The following is a 22,282-nucleotide window of genomic DNA, read 5'->3' on the forward strand; positions in this document are numbered from 1 at the left end:
CGCTGCCGCCGCCGCCGCCGCTCGACTGCGCCTTCCCGCCTTTCCCGCCCCTTTTATCACCTCGGCCGCCACGCCCCCCCGGGGGCGCGCAGCCAATCAGAGCGCGGCTCCCCACAGCAACCCCCCGCCCCCTCCCCGAGGCGCAACCAATCACCGCGCAGCGCGCCGCCGCGGGAAGGCGCCGCCAATCAGAGCGCGGGGCGCCCCCCCCCCGCAGCGAGCGGCGCCCAATGGGAAGGCGTTGCTAGGTAGAGGCGAGGCGCGCGCGGCCAATCAGAACGCGGAGCGGTTGGCGCGGAGCTTTATTGAATGCGGGGGGTGGGTGGGGCGCGCGTTGCGAGGCCGCTGTGGCCAATCAGAGCGCGCTTAGGGGGCCTCGGGGCGGGGCTTGATGGGGTCCTCGCTCTCCAGGAGGTGCCTGAGGCGCTGCCCGTATTGAGCGTCGCTCTCTTCAGGCCCCTGCGGGGGGCGCCCCCCCGGGAGGTGGCGCTCGGCGGCCGCCAGCACTTCCGGCCACGTGTACAAGGGGGCGGGGTCCAGGGAGCGGGACCGGATGAGGCCCACGAGGTATTCGGTGTAGTGGGGGCTGCGACCATAGAGACGGTGGAGGACTCAGGGACCAGAGAGACCACAGAGACCAGAGAGACCGATGGGGACCCATAGAGACCCATAGAGACCAACGGGGACCCATAGAGACCCATAGAGACCAATGGGGACCCATAGAGACCCATAGACCCCCATAGGGACCCATAGGACCCATAGAGACCCATAGGGACCCACAGTGCCCCACAGAGACCCACAGAGACCCACAGAGACCCATAGACCCCCACAGGGACCCATAGACCCCCATAGAGACCCACAGAGACCCATAGGGACCCATAGACACCAATGGGGACCCATAGACTCCCATAGGGACCCATAGAGACCCATAGACCCCCATAGAAACCCATAGACCCCCATAGGCCCCATAGCGCCCCATAGAGACCCACAGACCCCCATAGCGCCCCATAGGACCCATAGAGACCCATAGACCCCCATAGGACCCATAGCGCCCCATAGGGACCCAGAGACCCCATAGCGCCCCATAGAGACCCATAGACCCCCACAAGGACCCATAGACCCCCATAGAAACCCATAGACCCCCATAGGCCCCATAGCGCCCCATAGAGCCCCATAGGACCCATAGCGCCCCATAGAGCCCCATAGGGACCCACAGACCCCCATAGCGCCCCATAGAGCCCCATAGGGACCCACAGACCCCCATAGCGCCCCCCAGCGCCCTCACCCGCACATCCCGGCCTGGCCCTGCCCCACATCGCGGCCGCAGGGGGCGTCCTGCAGCCCCTCCCCCGTCTCCTTCTGCTCCATCACCTCGCAGCGCCCTGCGCCCCACGGAATGTGTGGGGCGGACCCATAGAACGCGTGGGTCAGCCCCATAGATCCATGAGGCAGACCCATAGGATGTGTGGGTCAGCCCCTTAGATCCATAGGTCAGCCCCATAGATCCATGGGGCAGCCCCATAGGATGTGTGGGGCAGCCCCATAGATGGACAGGCCCACCCCCCCTCCTGCCCCACACTTGTGGGTCTCACCTGAGGATCCGGGTGGTGCCTCCGTGGTGAAGGGGACGCCCCCCATCTGTGGGGAGAGAGAGCGGCTGCCCCATAGCGACCCATAGAGACCCATAGGGACCCATAGAGACCCATAGGGACCCATAGGGACCCCCAAGTGACCCATAAGTGCCCCACAGGCCCCCCATAAGTGACCCTTATGGACCCATAGGGACCCCATAGTGCCCCATAGCGACCCATAACTGACCCATAGAGACCCATAGTGACCCATAAGTGCCCCCCAGCGCCCCCCAAGGGCCCCATAAGTGCCCCACAGACCCCCCATAAGTGACCCCTATGGACCCATTGAGACCCATAACTGACCCATAGAGACCCATAGCGACCCACAGACACCAAGTGCCCCGTAAGTGCCCCATAGAGACCCCCAGCTGCTCCCTGAGCGACCCCCCAGCGTCCCCATAGAGCCCAATAGAGACCCCATAGGGCCCCATAGTGACCCATAACTGACTCATAGAGACCCATAATGACCCATAAGTGCCCCATAGACACCTCCAAGTGCCCCCCAGCACCCCCCAGTGACCCCCCATAAGTGACCCCTATGGACCCATAGCGCCCCATAGCGACCCATAAGTGCCCCATAGTGACCCATAGAGACCCATAGAGACCCATAAGTGCCCCCCAGTGCCCCCCAAGTGCCCCCTGAGCGACCCCCCAGCGTCCCCATAGAGCCCAATAGAGACCCCATAGGGACCCATGGAGACCCATAGTGCCCCATAACTGACCCATAGTGCCCCATAGTGACCCATAGAGACCCATAGTAACCCATAGAGACCCCCAAGTGTCCCCCAGCGCTCCCCAAGTGCCCCCCAGTGACCCCCCATAAGTGACCCCTACGGACCCATAGCGCCCCATAACTGACCCATAGTGCCCCATAGTGCCCCATAAGTGCCCCATAGTGACCCATAGAGACCCCCAAGTGTCCCCCAGTGCTCCCCAAGTGCCCCCCAGTGCCCCCCCATAAGTGACCCCTACGGACCCATAACTGACCCATGGCGCCCCATAGCGCCCCACAGCGCCCCATAAGCGCCCCCCCCACCTGCAGGAGGCGCTGCAGGCGCGGGCGCTCCCAGTCGCGCAGGAAGAAGAGGCAGTGGCGGGGGTGGTGGGCGTGCAGGGACCCCCCCAGGGGGCAGCGCCGGCCGGGGCAGCGCTGGGGACGGGGGGACACATTGGGACCCATAGAGACCCATAGGGACCCACAGACCCCCATAGAACCCCATAGAGACCCATAGGGACCCACAGAGACCCATAGACCCCAATAGACCCCCATAGACCCATAGACCCCCATAGAGCCCCACAGAGCCCCATAGAGTCCCATAGAGCCCATAGAACTCCATGAAACCCATCCCACCCCATAGCCCCAGCCCCATAGATCCCGCCCCACATGTCGGGGGTGTAACCTCATAGAGACCCACAGACCCCCATAGACCCATAGAGACCCACAGGGACCCATAGAGACCCAGAGACCCCAACAGACCCCCATAGAACCCCATAGAACCCCATAGACCCATAGAGACCCATAGGGACCCATAGACCCATAGAGACCCACAGAGACCCACAGGGACCCATAGGGACCCACAGAGACCCACAGACCCCAACAGACCCCCATAAAACCCCATAGACCCACAGAGACCCATAGGGACCCATAGACCCCAATAGACCCCCATGGAACCCCATACACCCATAGAGACCCATAGAACCCCATAGAGTCCCATAGAGCCCATAGAACCCCATGAAACCCATCCCGCCCCATAGCCCCAGCCCCACAGATCCTGCCCCACATGTTGGGGGTGGAACCTCATAGAGACCCATAGACCCCCATAGACCCCCATAAAACCCATAGAACCCCATAGAGCCCCATGAAACCCATCCCGCCCCCTCCCGCCCCATAGCCCCAGCCCCACAGATCCTGCCCCACATGTCGGGGGTGGAACCTCATAGAGCCCCATAGACACCCATAGAGACCCACAGACCCCCATAGAGCCCCATAAAACCCATAGAACCCCATAGAGCCCCACGAAACCCATGCGGCCCCCTCCCGCCCCACAGCCCCAGCCCCCCAGATCCCGCCCCACATGTCGGGGGTGGAAGGTGGCCCCGCAGCAGCTGCAGAAGTGGTGGCGGCAGCGCGAGCACTGCAGGTGCAGACAGCCCCCCCGGGCCAGCGCAAACTGCGCCCCACACGCCGGGCACGCTGTGGGGCAGAGGTGTGGGGCGGGGGTCAAGGTGTGGGGCTGGACCCATAGATTCGACCCCAGACCCATAGATCCAGCCCCAGACCCATAGGTGGCCCCACAGCCCCCACCAGTGTAATAGGGACGCGCTGTGGGGCAGAGGTGTGGGGCGGGGGTCAAGGTGTGGGGCTGGACCCATAGATGTGATCCCAGACCCACAGACCCAACCCCAGCCCCATAGGGGAAGCAACAGAGCTCATAATGTGCTATGGACATGATGGGGGGCGGTGGTCAATGTGTGGGGCTGGGACCCATAGATTCAATCTCAGACCCATAGATTTAACCCCAGACCCATAGATCCAGCCCCAGACCCATAGATGTGAGCACAGACCCATAGATGGAGCCACAGACCCCATAATGTGATATGGACATGCTGTGGGGCAGAGGTGTGGGGCGGGGGTCAATGTGTGGGGCTGGACCCATAGATGTGACCCCGGACCCATAGGGGTGACCCTGGACCCATAGATGCGACCCCAGACCTAGAGAACAAATCCAACCTGTGGGGCACGCTATGGGGCAGAGGTGTGGGGCAGGACCCATAGATACAACCCCAGACCCATAGGGGTGACCCCGGACCCATAGGGGTGATCCCAGACCCATAGATGTGATATGGATGTGCTATGGGGCAGAGGTGTGGGGCGGGGGTCAATGTGTGGGGCTGGACCCATAGATTCGACCCCAGACCCATAGATCCAGCCCCAGACCCATAGGTGGCCCCACAGCCCCCACCAGTGTAATAGGGACCCGCTATGGGGCAGAGCTGTGGGGCAGGACCCATAGACCCAACCCCAGCCCCATAGATACAACAGGGACGCGCTACGGGGCAGAGCTGTGGGGCAGGACCCATAGACCCAACCCCAGCCCCATAGATGTGACCCCAGCCCCATAGACCCAACCCCAGCCCCACAGACCCCACCCCAGCCCCACAGACCCCACCCCAGCCCCATAGATACAACAGACACCCGCTATGGGGCAGAGCTGTGGGGCAGCACCCATAGACCCCACCCCAGCCCCATAGATGTGACCCCAGCCCCATAGATGCAATAGGGACCTGCTATGGGGCAGAGCTGTGGGGCAGGACCCATAGACCCAACCCCAGCCCCACAGACCCAACCCCAGCCCCACAGACCCAACCCCAGCCCCATAGACCCCACCGCAGCCCCACAGACCCCACAGACGCGCGCTATGGGGCAGCCGTGGGGCAGCACCCACCGACGCCGTGGTCGCGCAGGAAGGCCTCCAGCCCCACGGCGCCCGCTTGGGGGTCGCGGCTGCGCAGCCAAAGCCCGAAGTCGGCGCAGGACATGGAGTCGTGCTGGGGGAGCCACTTGGGGGGCAGCCCCATAAGTGGGGGGGAGATGGGTGAGGGGCGGGGCGGAGATGGAGGGACCCACAGAGACCCATAGGGACCCATAGAGACCCACAGAAACCCATAGGGACCCATAGGGACCCATAGGGACCCATGGGGACCCATAGAGACCCATAGGGACCATAGAGACCCATAGAGACCCATGGTGACACATAAGGACCCATAGAGACCCATGGTGACCCATAAGGACCCATAGGGACCATAGAGACCCATAGGGACCCATAGAGACCAATGATCTTGAATGGGGATCAATGGGGGCAATGGGGGGCAATGGGGGCAATGGGGATCAATGGGGGGCAATGGGGGGCAATGGGGGCAATGGGGGGCAATGGGGGTCAATGGGGGGCAATGGGGGCAATGGGGGGCAATGGGGATCAATGGGGGGCAATGGGGGGCAATGGGGTCAATGGGGGGCAATGGGGACTTGGGGGGCAATGGGGGGCAATGGGGGACAATGGGGGCAATGGGGGGCAATGGGGACTTGGGGGGCAATGGGGGCAATGGGGGCAATGGGGGCAATGGGGGCAATGGGGGGCAATGGGGGCAATGGGGGCAATGGGGGGCAATGGGGGTCAATGGGGGGCAATGGGGATCAATGGGGTCAATGGGGGGCAATGGGGACTTGGGGGGCAATGGGGGGCAATGGGGGACAATGGGGGCAATGGGGGGCAATGGGGACTTGGGGGGCAATGGGGGGCAATGGGGGACAATGGGGGCAATGGGGGGCAATGGGGACTTGGGGGGCAATGGGGGCAATGGGGGCAATGGGGGCAATGGGGGTCAATGGGGGTCAATGGGGGCAATGGGGGGAATGGGGATCAATGGGGATCAATGGGGGGCAATGGGGGGCAATGGGGGGCAATGGGAGTCAATGGGGGGCAATGGGGGGCAATGGGGGGCAATGGGGATCAATGGGGATCAATGGGGGGCAATGGGGGGCAATGGGGCAATGGGACCCACACCTGCCCCACACCCCCATCCCAGCCCCACACCCCCACCCCCCACCCCACCCCCACCCCCACCCCACCCCCACCCCACACCCCCTGCCCCACACCCACCCCACTACCCCACCCCACACCCCCCGCCCCACAGCTGCCCCCCACCCCTGCCCCCCAGCTGCCCCCCACCTCTCGCTGGCAGCGGGGGCAGAGGCGCTGCAGGCACTGGGGACACTGGGCCGGCCCCACGGCGCCCTCGAAGATGAACCCGAACGAGCACTTGGGGGGCACGGGCACATGTGGGGCTGCCCCATAGCGGCCCGCACGCCGCCCCATGGACGGCACCCAGAGACACAGACCCACAGCGGCCCATAGAGACCCACAGGTGACCCATAGAGACCACGAGTGACCCATAGAGACCCACAGGTGACCCATAAGTGACCCATAGAGACCCCCAAGTGACCCATAGAGACCCCCAAGTGACCCATAAGTGACCCATAGAGACCCCCAAGTGACCCATAAGTGACCCATAGAGACCCACAAGTGACCCATAGCGACCCACAAGAGACCCATAGAGACCCCCAAGTGACCCCTAAGTGCCCCATAGCGACCCACAAGTGACCCATAGCAACCCCCAAGTGACCCATACAGACCCCCAAGTGACCCGTAAGTGCCCCATAGAGACCCACAAGTGACCCATAGACACCCACAAGTGACCCATAGCGACCCACAAGTGACCCATAAGTGCCCCATAGGGACCCCCAAGTGACCCACAAGTGCCCCAGAGTGACCCCCAAGTGACCCATAGTGACCCCCAAGTGACCCATAGTGACCCATAAGCCCCCCACAGTGACCCCCAAGTGCCTCATAGTGACCCATAGAGACCCCCACGTGACCCATAAGCGCCCCATAGAGACCCCCAAGTGACCCATAGTGACCCCCAAGTGCCTCATAGTGACCCATAGAGACCCCCAAGTGCCCCATAAGCGCCCCACAGTGCCCCCCAAGTGCCCCATAAGTGCCCCATAGTGAGCCCCAAGTGCCCCATAGTGCCCCACAGAAACCCCCAAGTGACCCATAGTGCCCCATAGTGAGCCCCAAGTGTCCCCCAAGTGCCCCATAGTGACCCCCAAGTGACCTATATGTGCGCCATAGCGCCCCATAAGCCCCCCACAGCGCCCCCCAAGTGCCCCATTGTGACCCATAAGCGATCCATACAAACCCACAGTGCCCCCCAACCGCCCCATAGCGCCCCCCAAGTGCCCCATAGCGCCCCCCAAGTGCCCCATAGCGCCCCCCAAGTGCCCCATAGCCCGCCCCATAGCCACCTTGGTGCACCAAAGGAACTGCGGGTCCTTCTGCAGCTCCAGCTCCGTCAGCTTCTGGCAGAACAGCTGATATGTGGGGGGGTCCAGCACTTGGCGCAGCTGTGGGGCAGAATATGTGGGGCAGGGGGTCCCCCAAACCCCATAGGGCCCTTCCCAGGACCCCCAAGAACCCCCTGACCCCCATGTACGTGGGGCAAAACCCCACAGATTTGGGGCTTTTGGGGCTAAAAACCACATCCTCCCCTCCCCAGAACCCCATAAGGTGCCCAAATTGCCCCATAACTCACCCAAAATCCCATGAATTCACCCCAAATTTCAGAGGTGCCCCCCCCAGACCCCCAGGGACCCCCTGACCCCCCTGTACATGGGGCGAAAAGCGGCAATTTTGGGTCATTTTACCAAAAATGTTCAGTTTCCCGTAAGGCAAACTCAGCAAGCCCTGCAGCCACGGGACCCCCCAAATGACCCCGTAACTTGGCCAAAATCGCCCCGATTCGCCCCAAATTTCAGAGGTGGCCCCCCCAGACCCCCAGGGGCCCCCTGACCCCCCTGTACTTGGGGCAATAACCAACAGTTCTGGGTCATTTTACCAAAAATGTTCAGCTTCCCATAAGGTGAACTCAGCAAGTCCTGGAGCCACGGGACCCCCCAAATGACCCCGTAACTTGGCCAAAATCGCCCCGATTCGCCCCAAATTTCAGCGGTGCCCCCCCCAGACCCTCGGGGACCCCCTGACCCCCCTGTACATGGGGTGAAAAGTGGTGGTTTTGGGTCATTTTACCAAAAATATTCAGCTTCCCATAAGGCAAACTCAGCAAGTCCTGGAGCCACGGGACCCCCCAAACGACCCCGTAACTCGGCCAAAATCGCCCCGATTCGCCCCAAATTTCAGCGGTGCCCCCCCCAGACCCCCGGGGACCCCCCGACCCCCCCGTACCTGCGTGTCCAGGGTTGAGAAGTAGCAGGTGCGGGCGCCCTCGTCGGCCAGGTCGGGCTTCCCGCAGGCCGGGCACACCAGGTCCTGCACCCCCTTCTCCTTCACCCCCACCTGGAAGTGACCCCGGAAGCAATCGGGGCACAGGGGGCACTCGCAGCCCGTCAGCCACTGCGCCTGCGCGGGCAAAGGGCAAAGGGCAAGGGGCACGGACCCCAGTGACGCCACTGACCCCATGGACCCCCATTGATCCCCACTGACCCCCACTGGCTCCCATTGACCCCCATTGACTTCCATTGACCCCCATTGACTCCATTGACCCCCATTGACCCCCATTGACCCCATTGACCCCATTGCCCCCCATTGACTCCCATTGCCCCCATTGATCACCACTGATCCCCACTGACCCCCATTGACTCTCATTGACTCTCATTGACCCCCCTTGGCCCCCATTGCCCCCCATTGATCCCCACTGACTTCCATTGACCCCCATTGGCTTCCATTGACCCCCATTGCCCCCCATTGACTCCCATTGATCCCCATTGACCCCCATTGAACCCCATTGACTTCCATTGACCCCCACTGACCCCCATTGACCCCACTGACCCCCACTGTCCCCATGTCCCCCATTGCCCCCCATTGACCCCATTGACTCCCATTGACCCCATTGACTTCCATTGACTTCCATTGACCCCATTGATCCCCATTGACTTCCATTGACCCCATTGACCCCCATTGCCCCCCATTGACCCCCATTGACTCCCATTGACCCCCACTGACCCCCATTGACCCCCACTGTCCCCATGTCCCCCATTGACCCCCATTGCCCCCATTGACTCCCATTGACCCCTATTTACTCCCATTTACTCCCATTGACCCCCATTGCCCCCCATTGATCCCCATTGACTCCCATTGACTTCATTGACTCCCATTGCCCCCCATTGACTCCCATTGACCCCATTGACTTCATTGCCCCCCACTGACCCCATTGACCCCATTGACCCCCATTGACTCCCATTGACCCCATTGACTTCCATTGCCCCCCATTGACTTCCATTGACCCCCATTGACCCCCATTGACCCCATTGCCCCCCATTGACTCCCATTGACCCCATTGACTCCATTGACTCCCATTGACTCCCATTGACTCCCATTGACTCCCATTGACCCCCATTGCCCCCCACTGACCCCATTGACCCCATTGATCCCCATTGACCCCATCGACTTCCATTGCCCCCCATTGACTTCCATTGACCCCCATTGACCCCCATTGACCCCATTGACCCCATTGCCCCCCATTGACTTCCATTGACCCCCATTGACCCCATTGACCCCATTGCCCCCCATTGACTCCCATTGACCCCATTGACTCCCATTGACCCCCATTGACTTCCATTGACCCCCATTGACCCCCATTGACCCCATTGACCCCATTGCCCCCCATTGACCCCACTGACTCCCATTGACCCCCATTGACTTCCATTGACCCCATTGACTCCCATTGCCCCCCATTGACCCCCATTGACTTCCATTGACCCCATTGACCTCCATTGACTTCCATTGATCCCCATTGACTTCCATTGACCCCATTGACCCCCATTGCCCCCCATTGACCCCCATTGACCCCCATTGCCCCCCATTGACCCCCATTGACTCCCATTGCCCCCCATTGACCCCCATTGACTTCCATTGCCCCCCATGCCCCTCCTGACCTGTTTCCGCGCCATGTCCCACCCGCAGAGGCGGCAGCGGCAGCGCAGGCGCCTCCGCAGCGCCCGGGGGTCGGTGCAGCCCCCCACGGCCTCCAGCAGCTCCCGCAGCTCCGGGGGCTCCCCCAGCGCCCCCAGCTCCCGCGCCAGCGTCACCAGGAGCTGCGCGCGGCCCCAGCTGCGCAGCCCCAGGAACGCCAGGCAGCGCCGGATGGGCACCTGGGGCCAGCACGGACCAGTACGGACCAGTACGGACCAGTACGGACCAGTATGGGCCAGCACGGACCAGTATGGACCAGTACGGACCAGTATGGACCACTATGGACCAGTACGGACCAGTATGGGCCAGCACGGACCAGTACGGACCAGTACGGACCAGTATGGACCAGTATGGACCAGTACGGACCAGTACGGACCAGTACGGACCAGTACGGACCAGTATGGACCAGCACGGACCAGTACGGACCAGTACGGACCAGTACGGACCAGCACGGACCAGCACGGACCAGTACGGACCAGTACGGACCAGTATGGATCCATAGGAACCAGTATGGGTGGGTATGGGACAATGGAGCCCAGGATGGGGCCATAGAGACTTGGGAGAGGGGGGGAACAACCCCCCCAAGTTCAGGAGGTGGGAACCGGTATAGACCAGTATGGACCAGTATGGACCAGTATGGACCACCAAAGATTGATACAAACCCCCATTGATCCCCATTGACCCCATTGACCCCCATTGACCCCATTGACGCCATTGATCCCCATTGATGCCCATTGACCCCCATTGCCCCCCATTGATCCCCATCGACTCCCATTGACCCCCATTGACCCCCATTGACCCCCATTGATCCCCATTGACCCCATTAACCCCCACTGACCCCATTGACCCCCATTGACTCCATTGATCCCATTGATCCCCATTGAGTCCCAATGACCCCCATTGACACCATTGATCCCCATTGATGCCCATTGACCCCCATTGCCCCCCATTGATCCCCATTGACTCCCATTGACCCCACTGATCCCCATTGACCCCCACTGACTCCCATTGACCCCCATTGACCCCAATTCCCCCCATTGCCCCATTGCCCCCATTCCCCCCATTGCCCCATTGCCCCCATTGCCCCCATTGCCCCCATGTCCCCATTGCCCCCATTGCCCCCATTGCCCCCATTGCCCCCATGTCCCCATTGATCCCCATTGCCCCCATTGCCCCCCATTGCCCCCATTGCCCATTGCCCCCATTGCCCCCCATTGCCCCCATTCCCCCCATTGCCCCATTGCCCCCATTGACCCCCATTGCCCCATTGCCCCCATTCCCCCCATTGACCCCATTGCCCCCGTCCCCCCCGTACCTGTGGGTCGGGCCCCTGGAAGTCGATGTGGGGCTCCGTGCTCTCCCATTGGCCCAGCAGCAGGGGGCGGAGCTTCTGCCGCTGCAGGTCCCGCAGCGCCCCCCACAGGTTCCCCCCGTTCTGCAGGAGGGCGGGGCCGGCCACGCCCACTTCCGGGAACCCCAGAGCGGCCAGGGCCTGGAGCTGGGAACCAGTACGGACCAGTATGGACCAGTATGGACCTGAACCCGCCCTCTCTATGGGGCTCTATGGGTCCCTATGGGTCTCTATGGGGCCCCATTGGTCTCTATTGGGACCTACAGATCCCCCAGGGTCCTAAAACCCTCCCTCCCTATGGGTTCTATGGGTCCCTATGGGTTCCTATGACTCTCTATGGGTCCCCATGACTCTCTATGGGTCTCTATGGGTCTCTGGGCCCCCATGAGTGCCTATAGGTCTCTATGGCTCTCTATGAGTCCCCATAAGTCCCTATGGGTCTCTATGGGTCCCCATGGGTCTCTATGGTCCCTATGGGTCTCTATGGTCCCTATGGGCCTCTATGGGTCCCCCATAGCTCTCTATGGGTCTCTATGGCCCCTATGGGTCTCTATGGGCCCCTATGGGGCTCTATGGCTCCCTATGGGTCCCCATGAGTCCCTATGGGCCTGTATGGTCTCTATGGGTCCCTATGGGTCTCTATGGTCCCTATGGGCCTCTATAGGTCCCCATGGGTTCCTATGGGCCTCTATGGGTCCCCATGGGTCCCTATGGGTCCCCCCAGGGTCCTCAAACCCTCCCCGGGGCCCCGCCCCCTCCAGCCCCGCCCACCTGCCGCCTCCGCCGTCCAATGGCCGCCTGCAGGGCCCGCTGGGCGTGGCCGTGGGCGTGGCCCCAGGCCAGCCCCGCCTCCCGGATGGACAGCGGCCCCAGCCCCGCCCCCTGCCCCGCCCCCGCCAGCGCCGCCAGGGCCTCGCCCAGGGCGGCCTTGGCCACGCCCACGGCCACGCCCACCGGGCCGCCCAGCGCCCAGGCCACGCCCACCACGGCTTCCGGGGCCACGCCCTGCGCCTCGGCTTCCTGGAACCGGAACAGAGCAGCGCGGACCAGTACGGACCAGTATGGACCAGCACGGACCAGTACGGACCAGTACGGAGCCCATTGCCCCCATTGCCCCCATTGACCCCCATTGACCCCATTGACTCCCATTGATCCCCATTGCCCCCATCGCCCCCCATTGCCCCCCATCGCCCCATTGATCCCCATTGACCCCATTGCCCCCCATTGCCCCCATTGCCCCCCATTGACCCCATTGATCCCCATTGCCCCCATTGATCCCCATTGCCCCCCATTACCCCCCATTCACCCCCATTGCCCCCATTGCCCCCATTGCCCCCATTGATCCCCATTGCCCCCCATTGATCCCCATTGCCCCATTGCCCCATTGCCCCCATTGATCCCCATTGCCCCCCATTGATCCCATTGCCCCCATTGCCCCCATTGCCCCCATTGCCCCCCATTGCCCCCATTGCCCCCATTGCCCCCATTGCCCCCATTGCCCCCATTGCCCCCATTGCCCCCATTGATCCCCATTGCCCCCCATTGATCCCCATTGCCCCCCATTGCCCCCATTGATCCCCATTGCCCCCCATTGCCCCCATTGCCCCAATTACCCCATTGACCCCCATTGCCCCCCATTGCCCCCCATTGACTCCCATTGATCCCCATTGCCCCCATCGCCCCCCATTGCCCCCCATCGCCCCATTGATCCCCATTGACCCCATTGCCCCCCATTGACCCCATTGCCCCCCATTGACCCCATTGATCCCCATTGCCCCCATTGATCCCCATTGCCCCCCATTACCCCCCATTCACCCCCATTGCCCCCCATTGCCCCCATTGCCCCCATTGATCCCCATTGCCCCCCATTGCCCCCCATTGCCCCCATTGCCCCCCATTCCCCCCATTGCCCCCATTGCCCCCATTCCCCCATTGCCCCCCATTGCCCCCCATCCCCCATCCCCACCCCCCCTCACCCTCACAATCTCCACCACCCTCCTCCCCTCCTCCCGCAGCCGTCGCTGCCGCTCGAGTTCGCGGGCGGGGCCGCGCTGGGCGGGGCTTGAAAGGGCGGGGTCCGAGGGGGTGGAGTCAGCGCTGGGCGGGGCCTTGGTGGGAGGAGCTTCAGGGGGAGGGGCTTCGATGGGCGGGGCCGGGCTGGGTGCGGCCTGGGGATGCAGCAACAGGAACCAATGTGGAGCCGGACGCCTGGGTCCCTTGGGGCACTCCCGGGTCCCTTGGGGCACTCCTGGGTCCCTCCCAAACTCCTGGGTCCCTTGGGGCACTCCTGGCTCCCTTGGGGCACTCCTGGGTCCCTGGGGCACTCCTGGGTCCCTCCCAAACTCCTGGGTCCCTTGGGGCACTCCTGGGTCCCTGGGGCACTCCTGGGTCCCCGGGGCACTCCTGGGTCCTCACCGGGGGGCTCTGGGGCCTCCTGGCCAGGCGGGGGCGCTCGCAGACACCACAGAGGACGCTGGGCCCCTGGTTCAGGAAGGTGCAGGACGCGCAGGCCCAGCTATAGGAGAACGCCCTATAGAGCACCTATAGCAGCCCCATAGGCGCCCAGAGCGCCCCCCGCCTACAGGGGACGTCATGGGGCACGTGGGGGATGTATGGGGTGCATACGTTACCCGGGGTCCTCTGCGGGGCTCTCGTCTGGGGGGGGAAAGGGGATCATCAGCACCTATAGGACCCCTATAGCACTCCTCACAGCCCCTATAGGGCACCATAAACTTACAGAGACCCCATAGAGCCCCCCAACCATATAGAGACCCCACAGAACCCCCCAACCCTATAGAGACCCCATAGAACCCCTATAGAGCCCCCCAACCATAGAGAGACCCCATAGAACCCCCCAACCCTATAGAGACCCCATAGAACCCCTATAGAGCCCCCCAACCATAGAGAGACCCCATAGAACCCCCAACCATACTGAGACCCCATAGAACTCCATAGAGCCCCCAAACCATATAGAGACCCCATAGAGCCCCCAACCATATGGAGACCCCATAGGGCCCCCCAATCATATGGAAACCCCATAGAACCCCTATAGAGCCCCCCAACCCTATAGAGACCCCATAGAGCTCCCAAACCATATAGAGACCCCATAGAACCCCTATAGGGTTCCCCAACCCTATAGAGACCCCCCAGAGCCCCCCAGAGCCTATAGGCTCCACGTAACGTATAGAGCCCCCCATAGGTCCCCATACGTTTTGGGGCCTCGGCGTCTGCCACTGCGGGAGAATCGGGGGCCAGCGGCTCCTATGGGGAGAGGCCAGGATGGACCAGCATGGACCAGTATGGACCAGTACGGACCAGTACGGACCAGCATGGACCAGTACGGACCAGTATGGACCACTATGGACCAGTATGGACCAGTATGGACCAGTATGGACCAGTACAGACCAGTATGGACCAGGATGGACCAGTACGGACCAGCATGGACCAGTGACCCCCATTGATCCCATTGCCCCCCATTGCCCCCCATTGCCCCCACTGACCCCATTGCCCCCCATTGATCCCCATTGCCCCCCATTGCCCCCATTGCCCCCCATTGCCCCCCATTGATCCCCATTGACTCTCATTGACCCCATTGCCCCCCATTGCCCCCATTGCCCCTCATTGCCCCATTGACCCCCATTGCCCCCATTGATCCCCATTGACTCTCATTGACCCCATTGCCCCCCATTGCCCCCATTGCCCCTCATTGCCCCATTGACCCCCATTGCCCCTCATTGATCCCCATTGCCCCCCACTGCCCCCATTGCCCCCCACTGCCCCCTATTGACTCCCATTGCCCCCATTGCCCCCCATTGATCCCCATTGCCCCCCATTGCCCCCATTGCCCCCCATTGCCCCCACTGCCCCCCATTCCCCCCATTGCCCCATTGCCCCCATTGCCCCCCATTGCCCCCATTGCCCCATTGCCCCCATTGCCCCCATTGCCCCCATTGCCCCCATTGCCCCATTGCCCCCATTGCCCCCATTGCCCCCACTGCCCCCATTCCCCCCATTGCCCCCCATTGCCCCCCATTGACCCCATTGACCCCATTGACCCCCATTGATCCCCATTGCCCCCATTACCCCCCATTGCCCCCCATTGACCCCATTGACCCCATTGCCCCCATTGATCCCCATTGACCCCCATTACCCCCCATTGCCCCCATTGCCCCCATTGCCCCCCATTGCCCCATTGCCCCCCATTGCCCCCATTGCCCCCATTGTCCCCATTGCCCCCCATTGCCCCCATTGCCCCATTGCCCCCCATTGCCCCATTGCCCCCCATTGCCCCCATTGCCCCCATTGTCCCCATTGCCCCCCATTGCCCCCATTGCCCCCATTGCCCCCCATTGCCCCATTGACCCCCATTGACCCCCATTGCCCCCATTGCCCCCCATTGATCCCCATTGACCCCATTGCCCCCCATTCCCCCCATTGCCCCCCATTCACCCCCATCGCCCCCCATTGCCCCCATTGACCCCATTGCCCCCCATTGCCCCCATTGCCCCCCATTGCCCCCATTGCCCCCATTGACCCCATTGCCCCCCATTGCCCCCATTGCCCCATTGCCCCCATTGCCCCCCATTGCCCCCATTGCCCCATTGCCCCCCATTGCCCCCATTGCCCCCATTGCCCCCATTGCCCCCATTGACCCCATTGCCCCATTGCCCCCATTGCCCCGTTGACCCCATTGCCCCCATTGACCCCATTGCCCCATTGCCCCCATTGCCCCCCATTGCCCCCATTGCCCCATTGCCCCCATTGCCCCCATTGCCCCCATTGCCCCCATTGCCCCATTGCCCCCATTGCCCCCCATTGCCCCCATTGCCCCCATTGCCCCCATTGCCCCCATTGACCCCATTGCCCCCCATTGCCCCCCACCTCTCACCTCACTCCCCAGCAGCATTTGGGTGAAGAACTGGGGGTTCGGGTGCTGGTTCTGAATGGGAGAAAACCAACCCAGACCAGTATGGACCAGTATGGACCAGTACGGACCAGTATGGACCAGTAAGGACCAGGGACCCCCCAGCGAGCCCCCCAAGTCCCTCCCACTACAACCAGCATCACCCCAAAACCCCCAGGGTCCTAAAACCCACCCCCCCTATACATCCCTATGGGTCCCTATGGGTCTCTATGGGTCCCCATTGGTCCCTATGGGTCCCTATGGGTCCCCATGGCTCCCTATGGGTTTCTATGGGTCCCTATGGGTCTCTATGGGTCCCCATTGGTCCCTATGGGTTTCTATGGGTCCCTATGGGTCCCTATGGGTCCCCATGGCTCCCTATGGGTTTCTATGAGTCCCTATGGGTCTCTATGGGCCCCCATTGGTCCCTATGGGTTTCTATGGGTCCCTATGGGTCCCTATGGCTCCCTATGGGTCTCTATGGGTCCCCATTGGTCTCTATTGGCACCCACGGACTCCCCAGGGTCCTAAAACCCTCCCTGGGGTCCCCATAACCCCCGAATTTCACAGCCCCCCAGCCCTCCCAGTGGGTCCAGTGGGTCCCAGTCTAACCCAGTGGGTCCAGTGGGTCCCAGTCTACCCCAGTGGGTCCAGTGGGTCCCAGTCTACCCAGTGGGTCCCAGTCTATCCCAATGGGTCCAATGGGTCTCAGTCTACCCCAGTGGGTCCAGTGGGTCCCAGTCTACCCCAGTGGGTCCCAGTCTACCCCAGTGGGTCCCAGTCTACCCCAGTGGGTCCAATGGGTCCCAGTCTAACCCAGTGGGTCCCAGTCTATCCCAGTGGGTCCAATGGGTCCCAATCCATCCCAATGGCTCCCAGTCTACCCCAACGGGTCCAGTGGGTCCCAATCTATCCCAATGGGTCCCAGTCCATCCCAGCGGGTCCAATGCGTCCCAGTCTACCCCAATGGGTCCAATGGGTCCCAATCTACCCCAATGGGTCCAATGGGTCCCAGTCTACCCCAGTTGGTCCAATGGGTCCCAATCCATCCCAATGGCTCCCAGTCTACCCCAATGGGTCCAATGGGTCCCAGTCTACCCCAGTGGGTCCCAGTCCATCCCAGTGGGCCCAATGTGTCCCAGACCACCCCAGCGGGTGCAGGGGCTCCCAGTGTACCCCGGGGGTCCCAGCCCCGCCCCCGCTCACGGCCAGCAGCAGGTCGATCTCCATGCGCAGCAGCAGCAGCTCGGCCGTCACGGCCGCCACGCGCGGCACGTCCGGGGCCACCGCGCCCGGGGGGAAGCCCAGGCCCTCGGGGGACTCGTGGGTGTAGCCCAGGAGCCTCAGCACCGCCCGGCCCCCCTGCGGGGACAGGGACGCACGGGGGGTCAGGGGGGAACGGGGGCACTGGGGGCAGTGGGGGGCAATGGGGGTCAATGGGGGTCAGTGGGGAACAATCGGAGTCAATGGGAGTCAATGGGAGTCAATGGGGGTCAATGGGGGTCAATGGGAGTCAATGGGAGTCAATGGGGGTCAATGGGGATCAATGGGAGTCAATGGGGTCAATGGGGTCAATGGGAGTCAATGGGAGTCAATGGGAGTCAATGGGAGTCAATGGGTGTCAATGGGAGTCAATGGGGTCAATGGGAGTCAATGGGGGTCAATGGGGATCAATGGGAGTCAATGGGGTCAATGGGGTCAATGGGAGTCAATGGGAGTCAATGGGAGTCAATGGGAGTCAATGGGTGTCAATGGGAGTCAATGGGGTCAATGGGAGTCAATGGGGATCAATGGGGTCAATGGGGGGCAATGGCAGTCAATGGGGATCAATGGGAGTCAATGGGGTCAATGGGAGTAAATGGGGATCAATGGGCTCAATGGGGGTCAATGGGGTCAATGGGGATCAATGGGGTCAATGGGAGTCAATGGGGATCAATGGGGTCAATGGGGGGCAATGGGAGTCAATGGGGAACAATGGAAGTCAGTGGGACTCAATGGGAGTCAATGGGGATCAATGGGAGTCAATGGGGTCAATGGGAGTCAATGGGAGTCAATGGGGATCAATGGGGTCAATGGGGTCAATGGGGTCAATGGGAGTCAATGGGAGTCAATGGGGTCAATGGGGGTCAATGGGGGTCAATGGCAGTCAATGGGGTCAATGGGGGTCAATGGCAGTCAATGGCAGTCAATGGCAGTCAATGGCAGTCAATGGCGGTCAATGGCGGTCAATGGCGGTCAATGGCGGTCAATGGCGGTCAATGGGGTCAATGGGGTCAATGGGGTCAATGGGGTCAATGGGGTCAATGGCAGTCAATGGAAGTCAATGGCAGGCAATGGCAGTCAATGGCGGTCAATGGAAGTCAATGGGGGTCAATGGGGTCAATGGGAGTCAATGGCAGGCAATGGCAGTCAATGGCAGTCAATGGCAGTCAATGGGGTCAATGGGGTCAATGGCAGTCAATGGGGTCAATGGCAGCCAATGGGGCCAATGGCGGTCAATGGGGTCAATGGCAGTCAATGGGGTCAATGGGGTCAATGGCCGATTTTGGGGTGAAGGGGCGGGATCTGGGGGTCACCTGCATGGCGTCCACGGTGCGCCGGAAGACGGGGTTCCCGAAGCCCCATAGAGACCCACGGGAGTCAGTGGGGTCAATGGGGTCAATGGGGTCAATGGCCGATTTTGGGGTGAAGGGGCGGGATGTGGGGGTCACCTGCATGGCGCCCACGGTGCGCCGGAAGACGGGGTTCCCGAAGCCCCATAGAGACCCACGGGAGTCAGTGGGGTCAATGGGGTCAATGGGAGTCAATGGCAGTCAATGGCAGTCAATGGGGTCAATGGGAGTCAATGGAAGTCAATGGGAGTCAGTGGGGGTCAATGGAAGTCAATGGCGGTCAATGGGGTCAATGGAAGTCAATGGAAGTCAATGGCAGTCAACGGGGTCAATGGCGGTCAATGGGGGTCAATGGCGGTCAATGGGGTCAATGGCGGTCAATGGGGGTCAATGGCGGTCAATGGGGGTCAATGGGGTCAATGGGGTCAATGGCGGTCAATGGGGTCAATGGCCGATTTTGGGGTGAAGGGGCGGGATCTGGGGGTCACCTGCATGGCGCCCACGGTGCGCCGGAAGACGGGGTTCCCGAAGCGGACCAGCCTCCAGTGGCGGGGGGGCCGGGGCTGCAGGAGGTTGCGCCCGTACTTCTCCAGGATGCTGAGCGCCGTGCGCAGGGCGCCCAGCGCCCCCGGGGGAGCCCCCACGTCCAGCGGGGGAATGGGGGGCGCGCCCGGGGCCTGGGGGACACGGGGGTGGGTTCCATGCCTTCCTATGGGGGGCTATGGGGGGCTATGGAGCGATATGGGTGTCTATGGGGCTCTATGGGGAGCCACAAGCTCTATGGGGCTCAATGGGTGTCTATGGGGCTCTATGGGGGGCTATGGGCTCTATGGGGCTCAATAGATGTCTATGGGGCTCTATGGGGGGCTATGGGCTCTGTGGGGATCTATGGGTATCTATGGGGCTCTATGGGGGGCTATGGGCACTATGGGTTTCTATGGGTGTCTATGGGGCTCTATGGGGGGCTATGGGACCCTATGCGGGGCTATGGGACTCAATGGGGGGCTATGGGCTCTATGGGGGCCTATGGGGCTCTATGGGGGACTATGGGTTCTATGGGTTCTATGGGGGGCTATGAGGAGCTATGGGCTCTATGGGTTCCTATGGGTGTCTATGGGGGGCTATGGGCTCTATGGGGGGCTATGGGCTCTATGGGTTCCTATGGGTGTCTATGGGACTCTATGGGGGGCTATGGGGCTCAATGGGGGGCTATGGGCTCTATGGGGGGCTATGGGCTCTATGGGGGGCTATGGGCTCTAAGGGTGTCTATGGGACTCTATGGGGCACTATTGGGCTCTATGGGTTTCTATGGGTGTGTATGGGGCTCTATGGGGGGCTATGGGGTTCGATGGGGGGCTATGGGGTTCGATGGGGGGCTATGGGTTCTATGGGTTTCTATGGGTGTCTATGGGGCTCTATGGAGGGCTATAGGGCTCAATGGGGGGCTATGGGCTCTATGGGGGGCTATGGGGGGCTATGGGCTCTAAGGGTGTCTATGGGACTCTATGGGGTGCTATTGGGGTCTATGGGTTCCTATGGGTGTGTATGGAGCTCTATGGGGGGCTACGGGACTCAATGGGGGGCTATGGGGCTCTATGGGGGGCTATGGGTTCTATGGGTGGCTATGGGGAGCTATGGGCTCTATGGGTTCCTATGGGTGTCTGTGGAGGCTATGGGGCTCTATGGGGGGCTATGGGTTCTATGGGGGGCTATGGGGAGCTATGGGCTCTATGGGTTCCTATGGGTGTCTGTGGAGGCTATGGGGCTCTATGGGGGGCTATGGGTTCTATAGGGGACTATGAAGAGCTATGGGTTCTATGGGTTCCTATGGGTGTCTATGGGACTCTATGGGGGGCTATGGGGCTCAATGGGGGGCTATGGGCTCTATGGGGGGCTATGGGCTCTATGGGGGGCTATGGGGCTCTATGGGGGGCTATGGGCTCTATGGGTGTCTATGGGGCTCTATGGGGGGCTATGGGGCTCTATGGGGGGCTATGGGCTCTATGGGGGGTAATGGGGCTCAATGGGGGGCTATGGGTTCTATGGGTTCCTATGGGGCTCTATGGGGGGCTGTGGGTTCCTATGGGTCCCTATGGCTCTCCATGGTCCCTATGGGTCTCTATGGGGGGCTATGGGTCCCTATGGGGGGCTATGGGTCCCATTGACCTGTATTGGTCCCTATGAGTCCCTATGGGTCTCTATGGGTCCCATTGACCTCTATGGGTCTCTATGGGTCTCTACAGTCTCTACGGGTCCCTATGCGCCCTATGGGTCTCTATGGTCCCTATGGGTCCCTATGGGTCTCTATGGTCCCTATGGGTTCCTATGGGTCCCTATGGCTCCCCATGGTCCCTATGGGTCCCTATGGGCCCCTATGGGTCCCTATGGCTCCCTATGGCTCCCCATGGTCCCTATGGGTCCCCGACCCCCTTTCCTCACCACTCGCACGTTTCCCCTCAGGATTTCGCCCACATCCAGGAGCCTCCATTTGTCCCTGGGGGGCCGGGGCACCAACAGCAGCGGCTGCAGCTCCGGGGGGGACGGATCCTGGGGGTCCCGCACCAACGCGCCCCATAGCGCGCCCCACAGCGCCCCCAGCTCCGCCATCCCTGCGAAAACGGGGTGAAAAACCCTTAATTCGGGCAAAAAAAGGCGAAAAAACCGCGTTTCCCGCCCTCAAAATGACGGCGGGGGGGGTTTGGGCGGGAAAGGGTTTTGGCGGGAAAACGGGGGCGAGGGGGAAATTGGGGTGAAACGCGGGGTTTTTGGGGATAAATAAGCATTTTATGACGGGAAGTGGGGGTTTTTTGAGGTGAAAACGAGCGTTTTAAGGGAAATTTCTGTCAGAAAAGGCGCCCCCCGGGTGAAAATGGGGTGAAAAGTTGGGATTTGGGGAGGGGGTAATGGGGAATTCCCCCCCCCCCCACCTTGGGAAACGCGGCTTTTTTGGGGGGTTTTTAGGGGTTTTTAGGGGTTTTTTGGGGTCCTACCTGCGGGGAAGCGTCGGAAAAGGGTGAAAAATGAGGCAAAATGGTGAAAAATGGGTGGAAAAGGGCGAAAAACGGCGAAAAATACGCAACGCGGAGCGAGCGCGGCGCTAAAATGGCGGCGGGGCCCCCGAGGCCACGCCCACGAGCGGGCAGCCCTCACAGCCAATGGCCGCTGCGCGGCGTCAAAGCCACGCCTACTTCCCCCCTTTCTAACCAATCAGAGCGCGGTGTGAGGAGGGGGGG

General features: G+C 62.0%; 1 protein-coding gene across 8 annotated transcripts; it reads right to left on the reverse strand.

The window, feature by feature from the left end:
* Window positions 1-285: 285 nt before the first annotated feature.
* On the reverse strand, window positions 286-22,251 carry RNF31 (ring finger protein 31). 8 transcript variants are annotated; one of them, XM_071801422.1, is made up of 21 exons: window positions 22,040-22,251; window positions 21,489-21,658; window positions 19,538-19,726; window positions 17,644-17,799; window positions 16,423-16,473; window positions 14,744-14,795; window positions 14,165-14,189; window positions 13,950-14,049; window positions 13,511-13,702; window positions 12,306-12,554; window positions 11,499-11,681; window positions 10,147-10,362; window positions 8,438-8,611; window positions 7,501-7,599; window positions 6,362-6,451; window positions 5,078-5,192; window positions 3,707-3,825; window positions 2,668-2,781; window positions 1,593-1,638; window positions 1,286-1,382; window positions 286-586 (listed from the first exon to the last, which is right to left on the reverse strand). In XM_071801422.1, exons 2-21 carry the CDS (start codon window positions 21,654-21,656, stop codon window positions 367-369), a joined length of 2,655 nt encoding a protein of 884 aa, XP_071657523.1. In that variant the 5' UTR covers window positions 21,657-21,658; window positions 22,040-22,251; the 3' UTR covers window positions 286-366. The 8 variants fall into 8 exon arrangements, with proteins under 8 accessions (XP_071657523.1, XP_071657519.1, XP_071657518.1 ...); XM_071801418.1 differs by lacking the exon at window positions 10,147-10,362 and having other exon boundaries at window positions 22,040-22,196; XM_071801417.1 differs by lacking the exon at window positions 3,707-3,825 and having other exon boundaries at window positions 22,040-22,196.
* Window positions 22,252-22,282: the final 31 nt, after the last annotated feature.

Source organism: Patagioenas fasciata, chromosome 38 (genome assembly GCF_037038585.1).
Source record: "Patagioenas fasciata isolate bPatFas1 chromosome 38, bPatFas1.hap1, whole genome shotgun sequence".
NCBI classification, from domain to species: domain Eukaryota; kingdom Metazoa; phylum Chordata; class Aves; order Columbiformes; family Columbidae; genus Patagioenas; species Patagioenas fasciata.